The 26,417-nt window shown below is 40.6% G+C and overlaps 2 protein-coding genes across 14 annotated transcripts in view; one reads left to right on the top strand and one right to left on the bottom strand.

Annotated features, from left to right (window-relative positions):
* Nucleotides 1-15,950, top strand: part of snap91a (synaptosome associated protein 91a) — a 95,124-nt gene extending 79,174 nt beyond the window's left edge. For 2 of the 13 annotated variants that reach the window (XM_039805532.1, XM_039805531.1), the window contains 14 exons: nucleotides 2,122-2,199; nucleotides 3,348-3,578; nucleotides 4,852-4,935; nucleotides 5,229-5,297; nucleotides 5,653-5,751; nucleotides 7,401-7,472; nucleotides 9,802-10,014; nucleotides 12,543-12,734; nucleotides 12,829-12,847; nucleotides 13,432-13,522; nucleotides 13,738-13,818; nucleotides 14,002-14,124; nucleotides 14,288-14,376; nucleotides 15,548-15,950. In XM_039805532.1, the coding sequence (XP_039661466.1) occupies nucleotides 2,122-2,199; nucleotides 3,348-3,578; nucleotides 4,852-4,935; nucleotides 5,229-5,297; nucleotides 5,653-5,751; nucleotides 7,401-7,472; nucleotides 9,802-10,014; nucleotides 12,543-12,734; nucleotides 12,829-12,847; nucleotides 13,432-13,522; nucleotides 13,738-13,818; nucleotides 14,002-14,124; nucleotides 14,288-14,368 (1,433 nt within the window). In that variant the 3' untranslated portion in view covers nucleotides 14,369-14,376; nucleotides 15,548-15,950. Of the gene's footprint in view, nucleotides 1-2,121; nucleotides 2,200-3,347; nucleotides 3,579-4,851; nucleotides 4,936-5,228; nucleotides 5,298-5,652; nucleotides 5,752-7,400; nucleotides 7,473-9,801; nucleotides 10,015-11,143; nucleotides 11,428-12,542; nucleotides 12,735-12,828; nucleotides 12,848-13,431; nucleotides 13,523-13,737; nucleotides 13,819-14,001; nucleotides 14,125-14,287; nucleotides 14,377-15,547 lie in introns of those variants that run through there. The other 11 variants (XM_039805534.1, XM_039805533.1, XM_039805542.1 and 8 more) reach the window with 11 other exon arrangements.
* A 3,803-nt stretch (nucleotides 15,951-19,753) lies between these two features.
* prss35 (serine protease 35) lies at nucleotides 19,754-25,912 on the bottom strand. The gene is made up of 2 exons (XM_039807217.1): nucleotides 25,227-25,912; nucleotides 19,754-22,246 (listed from the first exon to the last, which is right to left on the bottom strand). Exon 2 carries the CDS (start codon nucleotides 22,225-22,227, stop codon nucleotides 20,944-20,946), a length of 1,284 nt encoding a protein of 427 aa, XP_039663151.1. The 5' UTR covers nucleotides 22,228-22,246; nucleotides 25,227-25,912; the 3' UTR covers nucleotides 19,754-20,943.
* Nucleotides 25,913-26,417: the final 505 nt, after the last annotated feature.

Raw genomic sequence — 26,417 nt, 5'->3', positions numbered from 1 at the left:
TACTCTAGCTATATAATTTAATGTGAGAACACAAATATTGAAATGACATAAAATGCCCGTCCCTAGTGGCTGTGATAAATTAGCCTGAAGCTATGCTTACCTGTTCAGGAGGAAATAAGCCAACTCTGCGTCCTTTTGGGATTTAAGCTGTCTCCATCTTTCAAATACATCTCCAATATTTACCAGGGGTTTGTTACATCTCTGGTCACGCAACTGTTAGAAACATGTCGTTTGTTTTTTAGGTTGGGTAGAATCTTTTTCCGTTTATCCCGTTCGTTTGTTTGCTGCTTCCATGGCTGTTCTAACGTTACAGCTGTAGTGCGCTGGGTTTATGTTTTTACAGATATATGGCTGGCTGTCAAACTGGGCAGTTGATAACCACACACAGGCTAAAACATAAACATAAATTCCGTTAGCATTGTTGTCAGAAAAGATAGTATTTCAACTTAGCATGTTTCCTTAATATCTGATGACGCTTTGGGGTCATTTTTGGATTTATTACAGTAAATATATTACATTGGACCTTTAAGTATGTAAAATGTATTTTTAGAGCGCTTTTCACAGATAAAAATCACAAAGTGCTATATGTAAAAACATACAAGATGATACGTATTAAAAACACAATATCCAATTAAAATTACAAAGAAATCTCAATACATACCAAAAGAGCTGCATTTTCTTTATTAAGTAGTCAAATAATTTTCATCTAGTTAGAAAACTCTTTGAGGATTTTGGAAATATCTTCAGAGGAGCAGTAAACATTTTTAAATGACATTCTGGGCATTTCAAACATTGTTGGATATATATTCTTCAGAAAATCAAATGCTAGGGCTGTTCCTTAAAATGTAATGGTTTTCTATCCTCACCGTTTTTTACTGTTTTTACATCCTGCTTTGTTGCAACCGTGTGCACTAACGTGCTGACATAACGTCAAGTTTTCACACACTCTTTTGCATTGAGCACAGAGCGAACCGTTCCATTTGTGGCACATCCCAAAAATATGAGCCAGTATCGTGGACTACTTGCTTTTCTCTGGGTTTATTAAAGGCTGCAGAAATTGCAACAAAACACTAATGAGTGTTGACATTAACATGTTCTAAACATTCATCAGAGTGTTCTATCATAATGATGTGCGCCTTATAAACCCACTGCAATGTAATTCATTTGCTATTTTGACTCGTATTATGGGTATTTGTTGCTTTAAGCTTTTTTTTTTATCATCACCCTTCAATGATTTTCCCCCTAATGTCTGACTAAGAGTTTCATAAATATGTTAAGAAGATGAGTAGGTGGATTTCATTGAATGATATTTTGGCTTTATAATATGAACCCTTAAAGGTGCAGTAGGTAAGCTTTATAAAACTACCTTTCTGTCATATTTGCTGAAACTGCCCCTATGTTCCAGTAGAACTACATGAAGCAGGTCATTTAAAAAAAATCGGGCTCCTCTGGCACCACCTACAGCCTGTAGTGAGATTTGCAAGAATCCACCGCTGTTCAGATGCACTAATCAGGGCCAGGGGGGGGGTGTCTAACTGCGTGTCTATCACTGCTTCATGCACACGCATTCATTCTCCCTTGTGGGGGGAGGGGCTTAGGAGACCGTTTTGGGCTTTAGCGGAAAGGGGGGAGGGACTGAGAAGTTGTTGATGATGAATTTTTTGGCTAAGTCCTGGATCTTAACAGTCCTACAGCACCTTTAACCCTTTCATCTGAAAAGCACCAAGTATCTGCTGAAAAGAGCCAAGTGAGTTTCTTTGTCAAAGAGAGACTTTGCGTTATCCTTCACTGAACTTGACATTTTCCCTCTTGTCACAGAGTACAAATAACTTGTGACAACTTGCCTCATTTCACCATCCTGCACAGGTGGTGCACTCACTGAATGCAGCATTATGCAGCCCTTCAAAACCCATCACGTGACTGATGCTAAAATCAGATCATTCTCTGCAGTTACCGGGCTGGGCTGCATATTTCTTGTATTCTCTGCTTTTTCCTGATGCTGACCTCTCATTTTTGTTCCCTGTCCATTCCATCTGTTTACTCATCTTTTGTTCTTTACATCCATGTGTCTGTCGGTTGTTATGTTTTGCGCTCCGGCTGTTTTCGTCTACAATACCCTAGATGCGTTTGCACCTTCCCCAGGAGACGGTCCTTCTGCCGTGGCCGCGGGCCCTGCTTCTGATGCTTTTGGTGGATCTGGTGGGTGACAATGCAGCTTTTGTGTGTGTGTGTGTGTGTGTTTGTGTGTGTGTGTGTGTGTGTGTGTGTAAATGTGAAAGCTGTTGCTTTTATTATATCAAAGCTGCTTCTGCTTCCATAGGAGACAGTAGAACAAACATGTGGCCTCAGGGCCTACTGTCTCACCCCAAATCCTGCTCTGATGCCCCAGTCATGTACCCTCTCCTACCCTCATCTCGACTACTCTTCTCCTCCTAATATTCACCCAGTGAATACTGCAGTAAAAAGCACAATGCAGTTATTATATAATGAGTACTATTTGTTTTGATACCCTAACCCTGGTTTTACCTATTGATGAGGATGATGAGGATTATTTTAATCATTGTTGAGCCTTTTTTCTTAAAAAAAAAAGAACTCTCTCTATTTACTCTCTCTATTTGGCCTTGTATGTATCACAGGACAATGACTGGAGCAATCTATGTAATTTTTTCTCACAAATACCTTTTTTAAATAAATGCAACATACTCCTTAATGGTACATCTAGTGCGCCCACACTTGACCTACTGTATTATTTGGTGTAGAAAGGACACACCCAGTTTTGAAACTTTTTCCTATTGGTCAAATTACCCTTTTCAGTGATGAGAATATACGTAGGCTCTTAAATTATCCATGTGACCCCCCCCATCTCCAGTGTTTCTTGCTGTGTCTGGCAAACACATTGCAGAAATCCACAGTTACCAGAGGATGAATGACCTTGGTGAGTCCAGACTGATCTCATGAAGTGGCGTATGTATGACACGCCAATTCGTATGCCATTTTGGCGTGTTATCAAGCCGCATACTTGCTTTTTAGCATGTTTATTGGCCTCCATTGTAGTCAGTAATTAGTAACTGAAGAATTGTTCCTCACTATCTGTTGTAGCTTGTGGATGTAGTTCTGAAGTTAACGAGTGACCGTGTGCTTGGTTTACTTTCTTTGTACCTAACCCTGATTTGGAGCTTCAGAGGCATCTGGCCTCACACAAATATTCCTTTTACAGTGTTTGTTGCTTTAACAAACCCTCAATCCCTCCTTCCCCTTCTTCATAAACCAACCATCCCCTTCCCTTCTTCTCTAATCATACACCCCCCTAACCCATCAACACCACCCCCCTGCTGCTCTTCCTGAAGACCCCTTTGCTACGACGGAGGGGAGTGGGGACATTGCTCCAGAGCTGGACCTGTTCGCTATGAGGCCCACCGACACGGGGGCCACCGCCGCAACCCCTCCCACCTCTAGTGAGGCGCCGACCATCGTCGTCCCCATCGCTGCCCCCGCTGCCCTCACCCCTTCTTCCACCACCACCACCGACACCACCACCACAGAGTCTACAGCCGCTCCGACTCTAGATATCTTTGGTGGTAAAGTCCTGTCGCTCTCATTATGCCTCTCACTGCATTGTCCTGCATTATGATGACGATGATATAGATTTTGATAATGATGATGACTGTGTTGCTCTTGCTAGTGATGATGATGGTGATGACAGTAGTGGCCATGATGATAACCTGCACAGTCCCTACATTTCAGATTTGTTTTTTCTATTTTCCATGATGCCTTTCCTTTTAGATACAGATCATTTAATAAAGTTAATCAAGCATCTTGACCTCCTCTGCAGAATTTAATTATTTGAAAAAAATCCACAATGGAGTCAATTGTGTAAGCCATTTTAAAAGTCAATCCATTAATTAGTTATTGTTTGGGGACCAAAATGGACATTTATCTCTTTTTTATTAACAGAGGTTGCTCAACTTGTTTTGATTGTTAACCTAATACTAACAAACAGACAGACTTAGAGGGAAGACATTTTTGTCTTTTTCTGCTTGTAACCAATATTTTTGAAACTGACAGCTGAGAATGCTTTATTGTAGCTTATGCACTTTAGATAAAAGGGAATATTGCTCAATGTCAGAATGTGAAATTTACTATGGGTTTAATTCAAGTGTTCTGGTTAGTGACCAACTTGTCAATTTAAAGCTGCCCAGTGTGAGCTGGGAGGGCATCCAGACCCCTGTGACCCTGCACAGAATAAGTGGGCATAGATAATGGATGGATGGATGGATGGATGGATGGGTGGGTGGGTGGGTGGCTGGATGGACATATGCTATTCTTATGAAACGAAAAATAACTATGCATAACTTGTGAAGTTTGGCATGGCTCTACAGATTTAAATCAACTATTGGATTGATTGCCATGGAATTTGCACAAATATTCATGTTCCCCAGAGGATGAATCATCTACCTATTTATTTAGCACCATCATCGGGCAAAATTTGTATTTGTCCAAACTTGAGTTTTTGACAACACTTAAGATATTCCCATCAGCCTCATCTGTAGCAGCTAGCATGGCTGTAGACGATCAGCCTTGTTAACTAAATACATTGGAGATTGGAAAAATTAGCATTCTGTTAGAGCGAAAGCACATCAAAATGTTGTCTTCATGCTGACATTTGGCAATATACCCTTTTAACGTTTCATTTTGCATTACACTGAAAAGATACACAGAAACGTACCCTTTTAATAATCAAAATATATGCTGCTCTCTCTGCTTTCCCTCATCTCTCTTCTTAACTCATCATTCTGTATGCACTGGACTTGGAATCTGAATGTACATATGATTGTGTGTCCTTGTTCTTAGATATGTTTGATTCTATGCCTGAGCAAAGCCCTACCACAGAATCCAAAGCTGCTACCACTCCTAGCGTAGACCTTTTTGGTTCAGGTACAGGAGTTGATATCCATTTCTCTGTGTGTGGAACCTCTTCATTTCTTCGGGTTTCCATACGTCCACTCCTCTGTCAACTGTTTTTTTCCCCCCCACACACGTCTTGGTTTGTCCCCCATAGTGGTATGAGAACAGTGCATGTAACCCACTCGTCTTGGAATGTCCTTGTGGCTGCTTTTATATCTACGCTGTGTCTTTCTACCTGCCACGCTAATACTTTTCTTTGCTTCCGGACCTCTATGGTTTTCTTCTTTCTCGCATTCTGCCTCTCGCTTGCGCTGGTAAATTAGACCTCCCTGCTGTTTCACGCGGGCCCTCTCCTTTGCCCGAGCCGGCTCCGGTTGGAGACATCGTGACCGGTGAGTTAGCTGCTTTATCTTCACTGCATCACTGTTTTCCCTTCATTTTTTCACGAAGAGTGCAGCAAGACTCAACTTATCATGACGTTTTTTGAATGGTGCTGGTGTCTGCATCAATATGCACACCGGTTCAGTACTTCCAAAATGGTGCACACTTCAAGGATGTGGATGCACAGTGAAGATGCAGGGGTACTTGCTTCTTCTCTGCATGTCTGCTAGCCTTTTAGAACAGGCATAATAGTTCATGAGCAAAGCATTCTCCCCTAAAAAATACAGCTGTCGCTGACAAATAGTAGTAATTTAGATTAAAATGTAATTTAGTACTGCTTCTGTCTCTGCCCATCTTCCTGTTCAGACTCATTTACATCTCCTGCTGCTGCTGCTGCTGCAGCTCCCACCCCAGAGGCCCCCTCTCCACCCAAAGCAGAGCCGGAACCGGTCATTGACCTGCTGGGTACTGTACCTCAGAATAAACATCTCTTTACAACATGTGCTGCGTGTAAATTGTTGAATATCGTTTGTGCATTTTATAATTTTATTTTTCTCTCTTGGGTATTTGTTTTACCATCCCCAGTTGTTACAGTAAGTTCTTAAGTGAATGTTTGTAGTTTGTAGTGAGGCTGATAGTGTCTAGATGTGGTGATGGACTCTAGGTGCAAGCATAAACAGCAGTTTCTGGATTAGACTGCAGACAGATCATGCAATATAGAACACACAGTATTCTGCAGTAGGCACCGGATTATATTCCCAAGATAATTAATATACTGTGTGTTTGCGTGTGTCTCTGTGTAGGTGATTTTTTTCTTTCTTTTACAATATTTAGTTTTAATTTTCAAGTCAACTATATGTAGTGCTGAAAATGTGGTGTACTGCAGTAAAAAAACAGTAGGGGTTAATCTTTTTCTTGAGGACTTTTGCATAGTATGGCTCTAGGTATAACAATGTTGGTCTGTGTGTCGTCCACCACTTTGGTCCAGACCGAAATGGAGTGGCACAACATTTAGTACGGCCATTCATAGTTCCCAGGGGATGAACCTCTGAATCCATCCTGAGGTTGGCATCTTTGGTTTTTGGTGAAATATCTTGACAACCATGGGATCACAGTGAAATGTGCTACAGATATCCAAAAGAAAACTTTTTGAATTCTTGACTCATTAAAAATTATGGGAATCTATAGAAAAATTGTCTATATATTGGATGGAATTCCGGGATAGATTGATGATTTTCATCTGCTGCTAAACCATAATTATAGAAAATAATAGGAAACCATCTGGAAAACTTGCAAAGCTTTCATTAATTACAACAAAGGATGTGGTGGATAAGAGGGACCAGGCGAGTGGGGTGTAACGCCACAGTAATGATAATGATAATAATTATAATAATAATAAGCTCCCTCAGCAACTCTACTTCTTGCGGCTATGAGGGAAATTCTCCTCAGGACCAGCTGTGCTTTATGTGCGCGACTCATCAATCAACAGTGGTCAGTGAAAACTTTTCTCAGTACTCACAATGATTTATTTGCATCACACATCGCAGTGGATGCACAGATTCTTAATCAGTGTCATTTTTCTATTTCAAAACTTCTACAACTAGCCTAAGCTTAGCAAATGTTCGCATGTTAGCACACTGAAACAAAGAAGGTGAACCTGGTAAACATTATACATGCTGAACATCAGCATGCAGGCATTGCCATTGTGAGTATGGTAGCAAGTTGGCATTAGCATTTAGCTTAAAGCACTGCTGTACAGCCTCACCGAGCTTCTAGCATGGCTGTAGACTCTTGGTTTGGTTTCTGTGTATCACTCCAGCACATGTTGTACCAAATCCCACTCCAGGACAAATAATGCAACATGTAGACATGAAATGGTCTCAAGTTATTTTACTATGTTGTGTTATAATCTTTCTCTATCCACACTAACTTTCATCTTTTAAATTTCATTAGATGTTTTGTTCACCTTTTATTTTTGTTTCAGTTAGTTTTGCCTTATGAAGATAATTTTGTCTCTGGCCCCCCATTGTGTCCCAGTGTGTGTAGTCTGGGGCTGACCTCTCACCCCTTTCTGCCCTCCATGCTGCGTTGTTAATTACTGGATGGCCATGCAGACTCCTTCGGCGGTTCTGTGGAGGAGACGCAGAGCTCTGCTCCTGGAGGGCCTGGGGACGATCTGCTGGGAGGTGAGTCTCTTCTCACTGTCACTTTTTGGTGCTACATTAAAGTATTTTATGGAAATTATGGTTGAGTTTGTGGAAAGGCTTACTAGGACAGCACTCCAATTTAATATCTTTATTGCCACACAATGGACATTTCGGACAGCGCCCTTCCTTAGTGTTTGCATTGTTTGTAATTGCCTATGCAAATGCTAAGGAAGTGCGCTGCCCAAAATGTCCACTGTGTTGCAATAAAAATATTCAATTGGAGTGCGGTCCTAGTAATTTTATCTATGACGAGTCACTTTAAGGATCCAGCACTGAGCCTTCAAAGCTTTAAATGTCTATGTGAGATGAACGCGTCCAGTCCTATTTCTTATGAATTAAAAAGGCTAATAAGATGTCCGCAGTCTTGAAAAACGTTTTTATGCTGGCAAACGGCTGACGGAAATGCTTTATGTTGATTAAGAAATTATGCAGGAAGTAATGATGGAGATGCATTTATCAAATTCAGACTTGGCAGAACTGGTTAAATAGTTTATACAGCAGTTCCAAAGTGGATTTGGACTCATTTGGAAATATCTGTAAAATGTCTGCCCCCCTACGACCTCCTAGTGATGTCATAGCCAATTTCCCGCCCATCTCATTCCTGTCTCTGCTATATGGCCAATAGTTCATGAGTAAGAGAATCACAAAAGTGTCTTTGCTCTTATCTTTTTGTGTTTTCATCTTTGTACGTTAAAGAATATGACATTCCCAACACACACAACAGCAGCAGCATGGTGGCCCAGTGGCTAGCACTGTGGCCTCACAGCAAGAAGGTTCCAGGTTGGAATCGGGGTCGTCCTGGGCCTTACTGTGTGGAGTTTGCGTGTTCTTCCCACTGTGTGGATTTCCTCCAGGTGCTCTGCCATCAAAAACATGTAGAGTAGGTTCTACATGAAGGATGGGTTAAATTCAACAAATGCAATAAATTACCGTTATCTCAGTCACTCTATCAAGCTTCAGTATCACCTGGCAGTTGTACATTGCATTGAAAATTTGAATGTATTGTACGTATAGTAAGCTATTTTGTGTGAGTAATGTGTACATCAACACACCGAGACACTTTTTATTTGTATTGGGCGTCTATGAACTTGTTACTGTAAAAAACAATGCACAATTTTCAGTACTGTATCCATAGGGAACTGGGGAAGTATTTAGATCCTTTACCTGTGTAAAAGTGCCAGTACAACAATGTAAAAGTTAATTACAAGTCAAAGTCCTGCATTGAAAATCCTAAAGTACAGTATTTAAAAAAAAAAGAAAATATCATAAGTAATAGTACTTGTTCTCCTGTGACTGATATATCAATATATATGTATATTTATATATATATATATATACATAACATTATTACATTGTTAAGACTGATGCATCGATGCATAAGCAGGATTTTATTGTTGCAGCTAGTCGAGGTGGAGCTTCCCATAGGGTCGCCAGACAAATCTGAGGGTTCAATGTAATGTTAATGGGGTAGGAAAGACGAAAAACAGAACGTTTCATTTCAATTTACTTTTTGTGAAATATTAGATAATGTGAACCCTTCGAGCTTCATAATGTTATTTAAATGAAATCACCTCAGAGGTTTGGAGGGGAAATTGGTCTTTGGTGGAACAACTCAAAGACATCTGAAACGTGCCAAAGGGCTCATACTACTACTACTGCTTTTATATAAGAGGTCACAATCTTTTAACAATGTTCACAAAAGTATAATATCTCTCTCTGAAATGTAATTAAGTGGAGTCAACGTTTAAAATAGCATAAAATGGAAATACTTAATAAAAGAACAAGTGAATCAAAATTGTACTTAAAGTACAGAACTTGAGTAATGTACTTACTTACTACTACTGCTAGTTACTTTCCATCACTGATAGGGATGCATGCTCTTTTATTCTCATCACAGTTGTCTTGAATTGTTTCTTTATTTTGTATCTGTGCTATTGAGTATTCCATTGAATGTTTGGCATTTGGGTTTCATCTATTGTCTTGTCTTGATACACTAGACTGTGTCCTGCTCAGATACTCTAATACATACCATACATTTCACACGTGGTTTTTAACAAGATCTAGTGTTGTAACTGATTGAGTAATGTGCTGTATTATATTCTATTTCTCTTTGCTGTATATTGTTAGTATTTTCTGCTTCACTGATGGACTTTCCCCACAGGGATAACCAAAATTTCATTTTGTGTGCCATCACTTGTGTCAGTAATCATATTTAACGTGTGTTCCACATGGAATTAGAGTGAGTCGGACATCAGTCCTACAAATGATAGGCCAGACAGTTACACGTGTGTCTGTCCCCCCCACTTAGGCCTGATGTCCCCCACCCTGGCTCCGACTGCTGCCCCAGCTCTAGTTCCAGCCTTTGCTCCTGTGCAAAACAACCTCCTGGAGTCGGGCTTTGACGCTCTGGGCTCCCTTACCTCTCCAGCACCGCCTATACCTGCTGCAGTACCGATAGTACCATCTCTACCAGAACCTGCAACCACCACACCGGCGCCCTCTGGTGGCTTTGATGCTTCAAGTAAGTGGATTAGTTATGTTATAAAAGATGTGTTTTCCTTTTTTTGTTTCATTTTAGTAATCTGTCTCATTGTCATGCCTTCTGAAATATTAGAGAATTTCAAATAGGGCTGGGCAATATATCAATATTATATCAACATTGTTATTTATGAGGCTAGATACCGTCTTCAATTTTGGATATCGTAGTATCGTGGTATCAGAATCAGAAAAGGTTTTAGTGCCACAATAAGTACACATATGTGGAATTTGCCTTGGTTTATGTTGCATACATAAACAAACAAACACACATATTAAACATTAATATGAAATAAACAATAAATACAGAAAATCAAATATATACAGTACATGTACAGTAATGTTATGACGCTGATAAGAAGTGTTGTCTTTTCTTGGTTTTAACGGGCTGTCAATTTCTGAACTTACCAGACTGTTCTATTATTTGCCTTTACCCACTTAGTCATTGTATCCACATTACTGATGATTATTTATCAAAACTCTCATTGTGTTAACACTTTCTTAAGCACCATTATTCAACCCTACAATATCGTCACAATATCACACATGACATCAATGTATTTGGTCAAAAATATCGCAATATTTGATTTTTTTCCATATCCAAAGAGTCAATGGCAATGCTCGCAAAATTTCAAAGAGTATTTTGTTCTTTTTTGCACAGGTCATCTGCTTAATGCACATTAATCTGCTCTCATTAATTAAAACTGAGCTACCTTAACCATGACCTAGTTATCTCTTCTGCTGAGAGCTTGACTACTGCATGGTCGACACACTGACATGTGCTGATGTCACTTGCATACAACGGTTGTTTCTGCTTAACTCCTCAGCACTGCTGCCTCTCGAGCAATGATTTTTTTTCTCACAAGTTCTTCTCTTGTGCTGTTCACACTTTCACAAATGCTGCTTTCTTCACCTACTGCTTACCCAACCCCTATCTGCAATCTTTCTTTTTTTCTGTCTGTCTTAATCTTTCTGTCTTTCTTTCTTTCTGCTACACACATTTGTATCTTCTGCTTCATTTAATTTCCCTCTTCACCCCTTATGCACACCCCTTTCTCTCTGCTGGGTCATTGCTTGCTTCTTCTAATCTGTAATTGGTGAGTTCCACCCGGCAGTGCATTGCAGCATGTGCAGTTTGGACAAGTCTCCCCTTTTGTGTCTTTGCATGTTGCAATATGATTCCTGATTGTCTCCTGCATGAGACAAGACTTACTGAATTGTTGTTTATTTCCTCCTGGTCTTTTAGAGCAGTGGCTCTTATGGTAACCACATGCTATCAAGGCCAGAGTCTACAGTAGGGTCTGCATATTTTATATATTTTACATTTTGGCCCATTAAACAGAATCACATTTTAGTGAAAAGCCGTAGTCTTTGGGTACTTCAGAGGTCAGAAACATAAAATATTTACTTTAAATGTGTTGGTATTATTTATTAATGGATAGTTAAAATAGTTACCTAAATGTATAATGATACATGGTTTAAATAGTTAAAAGTAATGGATACATTATTGAAACAGTTAGCTAAATGTAATTGATAAATAGTTGAAATAGGCTAGTTAGCTAAAAGTAATGGATAAATGGTTAAAATAGTTAGCTAAAAGTAGTGTATATTGTTTAAATAATTAGTTAAACGTACTGGATAAATAGTTGAAAAAGTTAGAAAAAAAATGGATGAATGGTAAAATAGTTGTGTAAATGTGATTGAATTTATTAGTTTTCAGGATGGCAGCAGCTCAGTCAGTAGGGAGTTGGGCTGGGAACCAGAGGGTCACTGGTTCAAGTCCCCATGTAGTTCACCTTCTGGGCACTGCCAATGTGCTCTTGAGCAAAGCACCCAACTGCTTGGGGTGCCTTTCCATGGGCAAGCCCCTCACTCTGACATCTCTCCATTAGTGCATGTAGAGGTACTGAGCATGTGTGTGTAATTCAGGCCTGTGTGTAACAACAGAATGACAACATTGTACTTTCCCCTTGTGGGATTAATAAAGTATACATTGTTATTATCATTATTAAACAGTGTAAATTGTTAGCTAAAAGGGTATGGGGATAAAATGGATAGATATTTGAATTGTTAAGCTTCTGCCAAGGTTGGGGGCCACTACCTTAGTGAATACTTTCCAACTTTTGAACCAGCTTTCAACAACACAATGCTTCTGTAGAGGTTAGTTTGAATGAAAACCTGTAAACTCTTTGGTCTTGATGACACCTGGTTCAAAACAAGTCCTTTGTTCCCAAATCAGTCCATGTTTAAGTTCCTGAAATATGGCTATGTGAACTGGCTAGCAACTAGCCAAGTGAGTGCAGTTGCTGTAATTATGTCCCTTTGAATGCCCAAATATATTTACAGTAGAGTCCTACATTGTGCATGTGATGCACAGCTGACTACTGAACCCCCTTCACTGTGCTGCCTGGTCTCATATCTGCCCTCTGCCCGTGTTATAGATAGATTAGGGATCTGCAGGTTTGTAATCCGTGTTGTTTCTCTGATTTCTGCCATTCCCACCCTCTCCCCAAGTGTTGATGGATGGATTAGGCGACTTGCTGATGCCCGCCATAACGCCCCAGAGTACCGGGGGCAGCACTGCTGGAAGCACAGCAGGAAGCATGGGAACTCCCGTCGCAGCGGGAGGCATTGCAGCCGCCACCCCACCTCTTACCAAAACCGTAGGGGGAGACCTGGACTCGTCACTGGCCAACCTGATTGGAGGTAGACTGCAGCCTTGCTGGAGCTCAATCATTTCTGTTTCTAATAAATATTTAAACAGAAATGTAACTTGTTCTTTTGTCTTTCTTCTGTTCAGACCTTGGAGTAAAGAAAAAGTAAGTGTGTGTTTAAAGATGTAAATTCTATGAATGCATTATGCTTGTGTACGATTCATATATGCATAGTTCCGATAGAGCTGAAATGTTTGTTGATTTGTGAAAAAGTAAATTTGTTTTTAAAAATAAAATAAAGTCTTCAAAGCATTTAAGTGTTTTAATCATATTCTATAAAGGGTTGCAACAGCCTCAAGGCTGATCACGGTCTCTAGGTTTAAATATCATGCCTTCAAATCTTTATACATTTATCACAAGAGCCCTTTGCGTTTAGTTTGCATCTAATTTAAGCTGACTTTTGGGTTTCGTTTTGTTAAATCACAGCCACAAAATTGTTAAGTTTTCCTCAGCCATCTAGATCAGAACATAACATGAACACTGTGATGAATGTTAACAGAACTAGTTTGATTCCATTGGGAGCAAATATTTTATTATGACAAATGTTTATTTGAATGACGAGTGTGGTAAACCAGTCTCTGTCAACCTACAACATATTTTCTGCAGTCACCACTCCAAGCATTAGCAGTAGAATGGGACAAATAGCACAGTAGAGCCTGAAGTGTATCCTGTGTTTGTATCTCCTTTAGGGACCCACAGAGTGAGAAGAAGCTGACAGGAGGCGCCAACTGGATGCCACATGTAGTTCCCACAAGCTGGGCTACACCAGGAGCCCCCATGGTAGGAACAGCATGGACACCACACCCATCACCATGAGCTCACACTTCTTCCAAAAAGCAGTTTTTCTGCTAACTGAGTCTAGAGCCACAGACTCATATGATGTAGCTATCAACATACATCTCAAACAACAAAGTAAAAACATGGCAAAAGAAAAAAATTGTTATGTTCACTTTTGCAATTTTATCAAACTTGCAAACTTCTTCTTCTCGCTTTAGGCTGGTGCCACCCCCGGAGCTCCTGGGGCACCCGGAGCAGCCATGGTACCACCAATGAGCGCACAGTCCGGCTTTGGCATGGTGAGCTTTATTTGATGCATGGGAAATTCTCTAAACCTTCATCAGCTGTTCAATCAAAAGGGTTACTCTTTGCACAGTTTACAAATACAATATATACTATCCAGATCATTGTGAAGGCAGATGATGATTCATCTGCATAGCCCCTAAAAATCTCAGTCTACTGTGTAATTCCCGTTTTACCAGCCTCCTGCAGGAGGGCCTGGAGCTCCCTTGATGCAGCCCCTAATGGGACAGCCTATGATGGGACAGCCCATGATGAGACCTCCCTTCAGTGGGGTGGCTGGAGCCGCTGCACCAGGAGCACCGGTAACACATTACACATAGTAAAGCCCTCAGTGGACAGTAAGGCCATGTGTCTACACATACAGAAACCAGTTATACTTTTATGCTTTTACATTTTAAGATTTATGTCAAGACGATCAATGTCCTGACAAGATCCAGCATGTTTCTTTTCTTCCTATTTTCCCAGATTCCTCCAGGACCTGCAAGCCAGAGCCCCAAGAAGCCCAAGGACCCTTTGGCAGAACTCGACCTCAAAGACTTCTTATAACGCCCCAGGTGGGAGCTCACAACGGTATCTATAGTATATACAGTACAGTATGTACCAACTACAGGCCGTTATCTCGTGATACAGAGATAAATATCTATAAAAGATTGTTTCCTTATATTGTTTATCAGAGATAAATGCACTGCAGTCAAACCAACCATCACTCTCATCTCCGTTGTTAAATCTGCCGATGCTACAACTGTAGTGCACTCATACACAGGCTACATTTTTGTTAAATGCAATGTCCCAGATTGAGTTGACAGGATTTTTACTTTGGAATATCTCTAAATTGATACAGTACGTATGTACCGTACACGTCTGTATGAAGTCAGAGTTACCTTGCATGGCAGCTGGATTCTCGCGACATCACAAGATCATGCGAGAATTGCAGGATCACATATCACATGAAAATCCATCTGGTCAGGCTTCAAGTAAAAGCATTTTGTGTCTGAACAGCAGCGAACCGAACCAATCAGTGTCCGGTGAGGACGGAAGGAATGTCCCGCCTTACTCTGCCTCTGATTGGCTAGTACTCGTTGCCTTCGTTGATTGGATTGGTTAGGTTTAAGCATGATGAGTGAGATGGGTTACGGTTAGGGTAAGAATACAAGGGTAAGCCAATCAGAGGCAGAGTAAGACCGGGCACTTCTTCGCCTTCCTATGAAACGCAAATTCGTGAACAGGATGAGAGATGATCGATGTGAAACAAAGTCAGTTCAGAGGGGCAGTGTAACTTACTTCTTGCAGCTTGTGTGTTAGCGCCATCCTGTGGGGTTTAGATGACGATGCACTGAAGGACTACACTCAGTGCTGGAAATAACATATTCAGATTTTCTTTTATATTTAATGTCGCGCCTTAAGTTAAAACGGTAAAAAGTCAGTTTCATCAGAACTTGTTAGTAGATGTCCTATCCATATCACTTTTTAATGGACATCCTGCAGCCAATCAGAATTGAGTATTCACCCAGATCATGGTATAGTTAGATTTTAATGGATCATTGGCTACTCATTAGTTCTATTTAAGGGAACCTTTTGAGTGTGCATGGAGTGCTTGAGCCCCTCTTTCATCCTGCGGTGTAAACACAGCCTCAGTATTTATGGAAAACAAGGCAAAAATGAAATCAGCTTTGCACTGTTTAAATTAAGAAGCATATGACGTGTTTTCTATTTCCTGTCTTCTAGCTGCTTTCTTCTCTGGAGCAGGGCCCTCGCACCTTTTACTTGGTGTCTGTCAACATCTCAGGATGTTCAGCTTATTCAACCCAATAAGAGCCTCTTATCTCCACCCGCCCATCAACACCCCACCCGTCTCCTGTGTGATGTCGTAGCAGAAACTGTGAAAGTGAACCATAGCGGATTATATATATATATATATATATATATATATATATATATAAATATATATATATATATATGAGAAGAAAAATACAAGTGTGTGCTTATGTAGATGTACTAACTTTTTGTCTAAACAAAATGACTCAAAACCCTGAGAAAAAAACAGTTAAGTGAAAGAAAGTGAAGGGTCAGTGTAACGCTTATCAGTTCAATTTTCTAAGCACAAACGGACATTTGGAAAAACAGAAAAATGGGTTCAAATATCCAATTTTTCATTTTTTTCTGCCTTGACAAATAAAAAAATTGGATCTTTAACTTGTTTTTCCAATTTTCTGTTTTTAGTCCGAGGATCAGAAAATTACAAAATTGCATCTGGGCTCCAATTATTCAATACTGCAATGATATTCTCTCCCTCGTTCCGCCTAGCTACGCCCCGCCCCCCACTCGAAACCATCAGTTGCACCTCTGACCCCAAAGTCTGTCAGTTTTTCATTTTGGTCCATATGCAGTTACTGACCTGCATATTCCGCAAAGTAGAGAATACCATTGCAGTATTGAATAATTGGAGCTCAGACTCAAGTTTGTAATTTTCTCAATTTCTGATCCTCGGACTAAAAACAGAAATTGGAAAAACCATTTAAAGATCAAATTTTTTAATTTGTCAAGGTGGAAAAAAATGAACCCAAATTTGAACCCATTTTTCTGTTTTTCCAAATGTCCGTTTGGGCTTACAAAAATTGAACTGATAAGCGTTACACTGACCGTGAAGGCATATGTGTTTAGATTTCTTTCTAGTGTTGAGTTGAATGATGGATGTGCTTTGGTGTCCTAAGCCCCACCCACCACCCTGTATTTGTCCCCGCCTCCTCATAAAGGGGGAGGAGCTCTTCTTTGTCCCACTCTGATTGGATGAGAGTGGTAGACGAAGCCCCGGTAGATTTTTGGAGAAACATGTTGTGTGTTGGTTTACAGAAAGGTCCTCGTTGATGTATATAGATTTCTGTGGCGAGGATTACGTCTCTATTCTGTATGTCTGTTGAAGAGAAATATAAATGTGAATCTGACATGAAATTGTAAGAAGTCGTGTGAGTATCCTTCTATTTCCCGTCATCTTTTAAAGGTATTTGGAAACAAATATGAATGAATATCGTTACATGATTAATATACTGTATATTAAGAAACTTCCATGAGCTTCTGAATCATACCAGACCACCAAGTGATCCTTTTTTCTTTGTTTCTTTTTTTACTTGTGGCTTTTTTTCTATGTTTCTTTATTTATCTTTCTGTCCAATGTTAGTCATATGTTCCGTTTTGGTTAATAATCCTCCAGAATGCTGTCGATATATGCTGCCATTGCTATCAAAAAGCATATCTTACGACGGATGGATTCCAGAGAAAATGCTTTAGATATTCGTCAGAGAGATCAACTGAAACTGTTCCTTTTAAAATAACTGTACCTAAAATAACTGTTTCTACCTGCGGTTTGACACTACACATGTGGGTATGTCTGTTGCCTGTGCTTTCATTTTAACTATGACCAGGTCAGTATGATTATTTTGTATTTAGAGTAAGATATTAACATTGCCATACCAAACTGTTCAGACAGATCAAATCAATACAAGAGATTTCAAAGAATAGTAGACAATCAACATGGTGCTCCAGCAGAAAGGACTTCAGTGGTTTTCTTCTCTTTTCACATAAGTCAGCTACAGGCACATATTAAAGGTACCCTATCGAGTTTTTTTCCCTAAACAAAGTTCTGTTTACACTCATTGTTTCTCACCAAAAAAAGCATTGGGTGTCTACTTGAGGCTTTACAAATGCGATAAATTAATTTACTTCCAAATAAAAAAAGTCATTCCTGCGCACACTCATGTCACCTCTACGATATTCCTTTTTCTTTGAGAAATGGATCTTTGGGGGAATAAAATCCCTGCACAATGAAGGAGACAAAGCAAGTGGCGTGCGTGTTGCTTTGTACTCATTTCCAATGAATTTACTTCAAACATTTTTAGAAGCGGATGACACATACGTTGCTTACATACAATACGAGGTGCTGCTCATCAGTACATTGCTTCATAGTGCTACTAGTGGTCAAAAACTCCACAGGGTTCCTTTACGTTCCATGTTACTTACCTGTTCCACACACTGCTGTTAGACAAAATGGGCCAAGTGACAGTGTGTATGTCTGCACTGCTGCTTTGACAATATTATAATTACAACGCACAATGATATTTGACAAAGGAAAATCACATTTGATTGCTGTCTGAACATAACTTGTTCAAGTTGTTATTTGATCAGTGCTGGATGCCACTGTCCGTCTAGCCATGATCTGGTTCCCAAAAGCATCTTAACACAAGACTTCTCGGTTCCCGCAGACTTACAACGGAATGAACATGTTGATAATATGCATTTGGACAGCTGTGTAACACCAGAGGCCCCCAGTCCTGTGCTGTAAATCGGACTAATGTAAAGCTTACTGTGTGTGTTGTCTTTTTCAGTGGACTGAATAAGCAATTGGTTGTGAGAATCTGATATGATTCAGAGAAAATAATGGGAGATTATTAACTTTTTTTCATTACTGAATAATTGAAATTGTATTTTTGTTTAGTTGTAAATTTATTTTATTTACGATGGCCCTCCCCAGTGCATGTAAGCCCTTTGAGGTGCAATAAATTCAATGATGGATTGAAATGCCCATGAAGGATTTCTTTTCTTCCATATCACAGAGATTATATAAAATGTCAGTATGAAGGAGTATTTCATTCAAAGTATGTTCATGTCCAAGGCCAGATTACCAACTTGGTAAAGACCCCCTATAGGCCCAAGACCCTCAGGGGCCCCAAAAGCCACAGGTGCATTGTGTGTATTTGGTTTTTGGTCATGTCATTAATCGCACATTTGTAAGGGAATTTACATCACTAAAATGCAATACAGACTAATGCAGATCTTGCATTTTTACCTATATATTAGTTTATTGATATTGTCATTTTATTCATTGCTACATATTCCCTACATACAGTTATGTTAAAGCTGCAGTAGGTAGAAAGCAAAGAAACACCACAATATTTAAGACAAATCCCTGAAGCTCGCCCTCTCCCCTCTCTGTCTGCATGTGCAGAACAGCCAATAGGAACACTCTCTCTCTAAAATGACCTGCGATTGGCCAAAGTCTCCCGTCACAGCTAGATTTTCTAAAGCCTGAAAACCGAGCCCAGAGGAGGTGCAGAATCCTGTTTTCTCTCAGACCACTTAATTACAATACCTGTCAATCCAGACAGAGACTTAGAAATGCGTATCCATGGCACTGTGTGCATTAAAATAGCTGTGAACTTGTTTTTGGGTGCTGTCCATGTCTTCATCTTTAAACTTTGACTCTCTCACTGTGTATTTTTACTACATCAAAGTTGATTTGTACATTTGGGTTGGCTAAAAATGTCTTGTTCAGCATCAAGCTAACCAGCTACCGCTAGCGTTAGCTGGTTTTCTGTGTACTGCTGTACATGCAGATGAACGTCGCCAGTACCTGGAGGCACATATTTATCCGCCAGTGAATCTCCACTGGATGAATCGCTTTAGAAGGGTTGAAAACTTCCTCTCTATAGCGTTTAGCTTAGCGGAGCACCATTCCAACCGTAAACAACACTAGCTTGGCCCCATCATCCTTCCCAGCTCCATCCTCTTGTCAAACATCGTCATGTCCGGTTTCAAAAAACCAAAAATGGCGACGCAAACAAACCAATAGGTAACCTCACTGCTGCTACATCCACTATTTTTTTCAGAGGTTGGGGGGATCAAAAGGGGCCCAACAACAAACAATAGCTCTGGTGTCCCCTAGTAAAATAATCCGGCCATGCTGTTAAGTGGTTTGATTTATGGTGACATTAATTGTTGTTGAGTTAGTATGTTTTTTTAAGTTACTTTTTTTTTTAAATAGTACACTAACTGTTATTGGTAGTGCTCTTATTACAATGTTATCCACAAACTAGTGTTAAATAGTAGGGATCATTTTTTTGTAATCAGTATCATCACAAACACACACACACACACACAAGTAGTAATCTTGGTTTAATGGTTGGTAGTCTTCAATCTGCATCATTAATTTCAGGTATTTGGTATTCAAAAGGATGCTCGTATGAATTTTTGGAACATAAACAACATGAAAAGTAAAAAATATCACATCCCACATTTAAATTTGTTATTATATAACAATATTGCCCTTGTAATCTGATTTAACCCTTAGAATTAGAAAAATCTTAATAGTTTAAGTAAATCATTAAATGTTCAGTCCTGTCTTAGCACAACCCAAATATGTAGCCTCACATAAAATACATAGTTACAGTACTAGGCTATCAAAATATATTCTGAGAAAAAAAAAAGTTTACAATTTCATAAATTAGCACCACATCTTCTGGATAAGCACCGATATAATTATGTGCACAACAATTTTGCTAGAACAGAGAAAATATGGTGTGACTCACAAATCAGAAGAAAATCCATCCAGGATCCATAAGGACCCTTTTTCTATGTAGACAGAAAAACAGTCTTATTTAAAAAGGTAGTTGTAAAAAAACAAACTCAAAGTTCTAGATATACACAATGCAAAACACCAGCTCGTTCAATTAAAGTTATCTCAATATCTCTGTATAGGTCATTTGGAAAACAAAAGTTATATTAATTTATTCTGGGTCTTTTGTCAAAGCCAATACATGGCTCTCCTTTACAGTGGCGAAGAACACTTGAAAATGCAAGTCTCTCCATACAAAGCCTAGTTAGAATATAAGACGAATGTACCAGGGGCTTTGCTCACAAACATTTGAATATACACGCTTTCCATCATTGTATCCAAAAGGTCAAATCTTTATAAAAAAAGAATGATCTGTAAAAACATACAATACATATTTTTTTCTTAGTTGTTTTTTATGCAAATAAATTAGAAAAGCTGAAGAGCCACAGTTCTCTTGATACGCTGACGACTTCCTGTTGTCAACACTGAGTCTGTATGGCTACATGTGGGTTGTGTGTGTGTGTGTGTGTGTGGTTTGTGTGTCTGTAAATCAGTTTAGCAGGAGTCACTGGGAGGCACAGGAGGTAAAAGGGAGGCAGGAAGAGGAGAGGCAGTTGTCGGGCCCCTGGCTGGTAATGAGAGGTGGAGGGTGACAGAAGGTAGGGTGTCCCTTGTATAAAGGTTGGTCTGAGGGACCGGAGAGGGGTTGTGGTTAATGGGGGGATCCTGTGTTGTATTAGGCTACCTGGCACTCACTCGAGTCCCCATGGACCCAGTAGCAGATCTGGGCATATTTGAGAGGTGTTATCCTCACCGCCACGTTGTAATCCTGCTGCATCCCGTTCCCGTTTACATCCACCCACTGGTGACCGGAGAAAACCCCAATGATCTTCCTCTTCCACTTCTTCTTGCCAGGCTCTTTGAGGCGGATGTAGATCCCAGAGCCACTGGAGCCAGGTTTGGCATCACAGTATTGGTACAACAAATCATTGGACTCCTCTGAGACGGAGCAGAACCGGTACACCAGGTTGCCAGGACGGTCATCATCAAAGCCGGAGAAGTGGATCCTCCCAGCAGGGAGCTTCTTGACAGAGGGGACAACACCTAGATCCATGTGCTTGACTTTGGGGGCTTTCTTCAGCTCCAAAACAGCATAGTCATAATCCGCAGTCAGTCCATCAGACACACCTTTAAACCAGCCCTTAGGCACCTGGGTCTTCTTGACCCCGGTCCACCTAAACGAAGGTTTCCCTGATTCTGCACTTCGCCGACTCCGGCTCTTTCTACCTTTCCCTTTTCCGTTTCGGTCCCCTTTCCCTTTATTCTCTTCCTTCTCCTGTACTTCCTCTTTATCTGTGTCTCCCTTTCTCCTTTTGCCCTTTCCTCTCCCTCCTCTCCCTTTGCCTCCTTTCCCTCGTCTGGACTTCTCCTTCAGAATACCAACACGCAGCTTCTGCACCCCATTTAGATAATCCTTGCCATCATGGATGCAGTGGGCAGCGGTCAGCACATGTTTAGGTGACACGAGAACTCCAGAGCATCCCGTGGAGATCTTCACAGAGGTGGAGAATGGATATTTGGTGGAGAACTGCTTATCAGAGATGGTGAAGCGTGTATCTGTGCCGTACACCTCTCGTTTTTGGCGGGAGCTAGACGAGATGTTTTTGGACCAGGCAGTCACCTCATTGAGACCCTGCACAGAAACAGAGGTATATGTGCGTGTACCATTCTCATAAACCGTCTCGTAGGAGAGGAACTGCTCCAAGGCGTCCAGAGACGTGGCAGGGAGGCGGCGCTGACACTCAATCCCACAGGTCCCACTCAGCTCTGGCTGAGGATGGGCAGAAAAGTTTGGGCTGCTTAGAGGCACAGTGCGTCTTTTCCCTTTCTTTTTTACCAGAGGCACCTTCCATTGCGGCCAGGTATATTCGTCGTCGACTGCATTCTCCTCAGCAGCTACAGCCACCACCAAAGCCAGCACCGTCACCGGGAGCAGCACACACAGGGTTATTGGGCCCATTGTTAAGTTGGGCCTGGCTCTGAAACATAAAAAGTAGAGAGGAAGACTTTGTTCATAGTTATTAACTTATTATCTATGTGTGGTTCTACGAATGGCAATGTCAGTTGGTCGGTTGGTGCACCACTTTTCTCCAGAATGAAATATCTTCTTTATCAACTTTTGGATGGATTGCCATGACATATTGTACATTTATGTTCCCCAGATGACGAATCCTTCTAACTTAACTGATCCTTTGACTTTTCCTCTTGCACCTAGTTTACATTTTTGTTTCTTTAGTGAGATGTCTGGTCAACTATTGGATGGTTTGGAACATTTAGTGCAGACATCCATGGTGACCAAAGGATGATTCTTACTGACTTAAGTGAACCTCTGAAATGTGAAATGTCACAACAACTACTGGATGGACTGCCATGAAATGGCACACATACTATGTATACAGTGGTACACACATTTGTATGTCCCTCAGGATGAATTGTAATCACTTTGGTCATCACCGGCTTTTTCCTCTTGCACCACCATCAGACTCTTAGCCTTGTTTATTTAAGATAAGCACTGACATCACTATTCAAACAGATCAGCATGTGATTGCCCCACCTTTCATAATGCTTGTTTAAAATATTTCCTTCTGTTCAGTATGTGATGACCCCTGCTGTGTGAGTGCTCTGATTGTTGTATTGTAGACCGTTTATCTTGTTTGGAATCTTTAATCAGCTTTACACAAATTCAACAAACTCAGTTTGTATATCCACTGTTGAGGCCTCCATGTCTAGAAGATATTAACACAGATCCATGTCTGGCCACAGGGAGGCAGGGTAGCCCAGAATATTGGATACATCCAATGGTTGCAGAGCTCTAGTCTAGACTATCAGTCAGGCAGTTAAGCAGTGTGTGGCAGCACAACACACTCAATACAGTCCAGTTTACTCAAAATGCTCAAGCTTGTAGAAAAAGATTGGTGCCATTATGTAAAGAAATAGCACTCTGTGTAAAGTATACAAAACATTTCTCTGGAGTCGATACATTAGCTGTGCGGTTGAGAGGAGATTTATGTCTTCTGAGTCTTGCTGGAGGCTGCGGGCAGAGAGAAGAGGAGGATGAACCCTGCTCCTCTGAATGGGCTGAGACAGTGGCTTGGAGGTTTGCCACAATGGTTAACCTTCTCCTTCAGTAATGACCATATCTGGTTTCCCTAGCTCCACTCCACTCCTTGTCATGCATGCAAATTACATTATGAGACTACGTGGGCTGCAGACAGCCTGCTGCTTCATGCTTCTACTGTATGAGCGTGATGTTGCCAATAATCCTGATAACGCTGTAAAAAAAATTAAAATTTGGGCGAGTTTTAATACATTCAGCAGATCATCACTTAACTACAGAGTAGGAGAGCTGCATTCTGTCAGCAGCATGGCTGTGGTGATGAAGTCACACAGTCGATTCCAAACACAGGGAGAGAAAATCATTTGGATGCTGTTCATTGTGGAGCATTGCAGCAGGAGAGCAAATCCAACTGTTCATTTTAAACAGAAGCGCAGAGTAAAAAAAAAGCCAGAGTGATTGCATTTATTCTGGCAGTTTGAGGGGGCTAAATGGTGAGTGACAGACAGGCTGACATCTGGGGAATCTAACTGGAGGACACTTTGGGGGGGGCAGCATACTTTGGCCAGGGGGTCCACAGACACACATTTTCTTTCAATAAGATGTTAGTGCAGCATGAAAATGAGACTGTGCCTGGTTTGGCAAAGCTCCCAGGACACTTCCCGCTGAGAGGGAGAATGTACAGCATCGCCTGTGGACCATATTGGTGCATCATCATCCACTGCAGAGATACTGCCCAAATCCCCCGTTTTCTGTTGAAACCACCATTCTTTTTATTCCAGGTTTGTTTGCCAGTAAGCGCATTGTCCTCCAACTGAGTCTGCAAAATGAGACTTTTTGTCTTGAGTTTACCACAGTGTCCAATAAAACATGCCCAGCGGTCAACATCTAACCAGCCCCAAACAGACGGTAATAAAATGCAAGCCCACAAGAGCTGTAAAACAGTCTCAATAAATAAGAATACAAATATGACCCTCAGTTTCTGTTCAACTTCACACTCCCACCTCCAGACTCAGACATAACACAAATCTAGCAGAAAAAGCCTGCAATTATTCAGCATGAAGTGGAAACTGATACGCTGCCATGATGGCTCTTGGTCACACAAGGCGCTCATTTCAACAATTTTCCACTGCAGTCAGCTGAACAAGAAGCTGTGCCCTCTCCATCCCTCAGTGGAGGGAGTCGCAAGAACAGCTAGAAGACACCTAGGAGACAAAGTGACCAAAGGGTGGCGCTATGGCGCAATTGTCCATCTCAATTGTCCAACTTAGTAAGCAAGGGTCACCAACTATTGTCTAGTTCAAATCCACGTTTAATAAAAGGACTGTTTCATTCATTTTGACCTATTTTCACAATGTCTACATCTCAGGCACAGAGTTTCCAGCGTGACAACCACGGAAACAGACCACGTCAGTGCTTTACAATAAGAACATGTTCAAAAAAACAAACATCAAATTTAAAGACAATTTAAAACGATTTGGTAAAACTCTAAGCCAAGTATTTCCTTATTTGAAAATAGCACATAGGCTTTCACTATTAGCATTATAATGCAAATAATACCCCATTAAATTAGATATCCGATGAAATGTTTAAAAAAAGCAGAGGGACAATGTGTCTATTCATTCTTTAGCAACCTACTACTAACAACACTCAAAATGCCTCAGATATAAATAGGGAATAGCGTGCACCACTTTACAAATCCGACTAAATCCTTCCGAAAAAAAAGTTTTTAAAAAAGTATAAAAAAAAACAAGTGCATTCAAAGAAAAGAAGCAACAATCGATTCGATTCAGAAAACGAAAACATATATGAAACAAACTATTAAGAAAACAAACAAATAAAGAACATAGTTCCTCCATGGTTCCATCACGGGGTCGTAATAACTGTGACAAAGGCTTCCATACCTGCTTGCATCCGTTTGATGGATATGCCAAATCCGCAACGTGTTCTTTGTTTTCCCTAGAAATATACAAATATGATCCGAGTAGAAATGCTGTTAGTGCATCCCAGACGTCCTGGTATCAGCAGGGCGACGGCTCCCTTCTCCTCATTGCTTCTTCTGAGAGAGTCGCAGCCGGGACGCTGCGCGCAGGCTGCACTTGATGCTCTGAACTGAGGGAGGGACAGGGGGATGGCAAAAAAAAAAAAAACATATCTGGAAAAGACGTTTTTTCTGTTCACATATGGGTGGGACCAGACCAAGCGATCTAAGTGAAGGCTGAATTGGGTGAAGTCAGTGCATGGTGTATTCAGCAGCAGCAGCAGCAGACGGGGGGACTGCGGTCAAGCCAGCCTCCACTTCAAAATGAGCGGTCAAACTAGCCACCCCTATATTTCGCGGTGCGCGTATACACTTGCTATTACGGTGAAACTAAAAAGAGGGAATTTTCTGACGAAGGCAATTTCCCATTCATTTATTCTGTCTGCCTGTCTGTCTATCTGCCTGCCTGTCTGTCTGTCTGTCAGAAAGAAAGAAGGAAAGAAAGATTTTAGCACACCTCACAACCTCTGTGACAACTGCATGATATGCTGAATTCCAAAATAAGAGCCCCCCCAAAACTCAAATATTAGCTGTTTTGTCTACACATTAAGAAAATCATGAAAATAAAGTCCTAGCTTCCACAGACCAAATTTCACCTCAGCTGGAGAGGACTCCTTCTCAATGTGTGATCTACAATGTTTCAGGACATTCTGATGTTGTTTTCCAAAATAAGAGCCCCCAAAACTCATATATACGCTGTTTTGTCTACACATTCAAGAAGTTATAAAAATAAAAGTCCTAGCTTCCACAGACCAATTTCACCTCAGATGGAGAGGACTCCTTCTCAATGTGTGATCTACAATGTTTCAGGACATTCTGATGTTGTTTTCCAAAATAAGAGCCCCCCAAAAAGCTCATATATCGCTGTTTTGTCTACACATTCAGATAGTTATAAAAATAAAAGTCCTAGCTTCCACAGACCAATTTCACCTCAGATGGAGAGGACTCCTTCTCAATGTGTGATCTACAATGTTTCAGGACATTCTGATGTTGTTTTCCAAAATAAGAGCCCCCAAAACTCATATATTAGCTGTTTTGTCTACACATTCAGAAA

Source organism: Perca fluviatilis, chromosome 7, assembly GCF_010015445.1.
Source record: "Perca fluviatilis chromosome 7, GENO_Pfluv_1.0, whole genome shotgun sequence".
Taxonomy (NCBI): Eukaryota; Metazoa; Chordata; class Actinopteri; order Perciformes; family Percidae; genus Perca; species Perca fluviatilis.
The sequence above is the reverse complement of the archived record's forward strand: the minus strand, read 5'-3'. Positions and strand labels throughout refer to the sequence as shown.

Bases quoted from the DNA above. Each gene is read 5' to 3' on its own strand.
- prss35 (XM_039807217.1), bottom strand. From the start codon at position 22,227: ATGGGCCCAATAACCCTGTGTGTGCTGCTCCCGGTGACGGTGCTGGCT.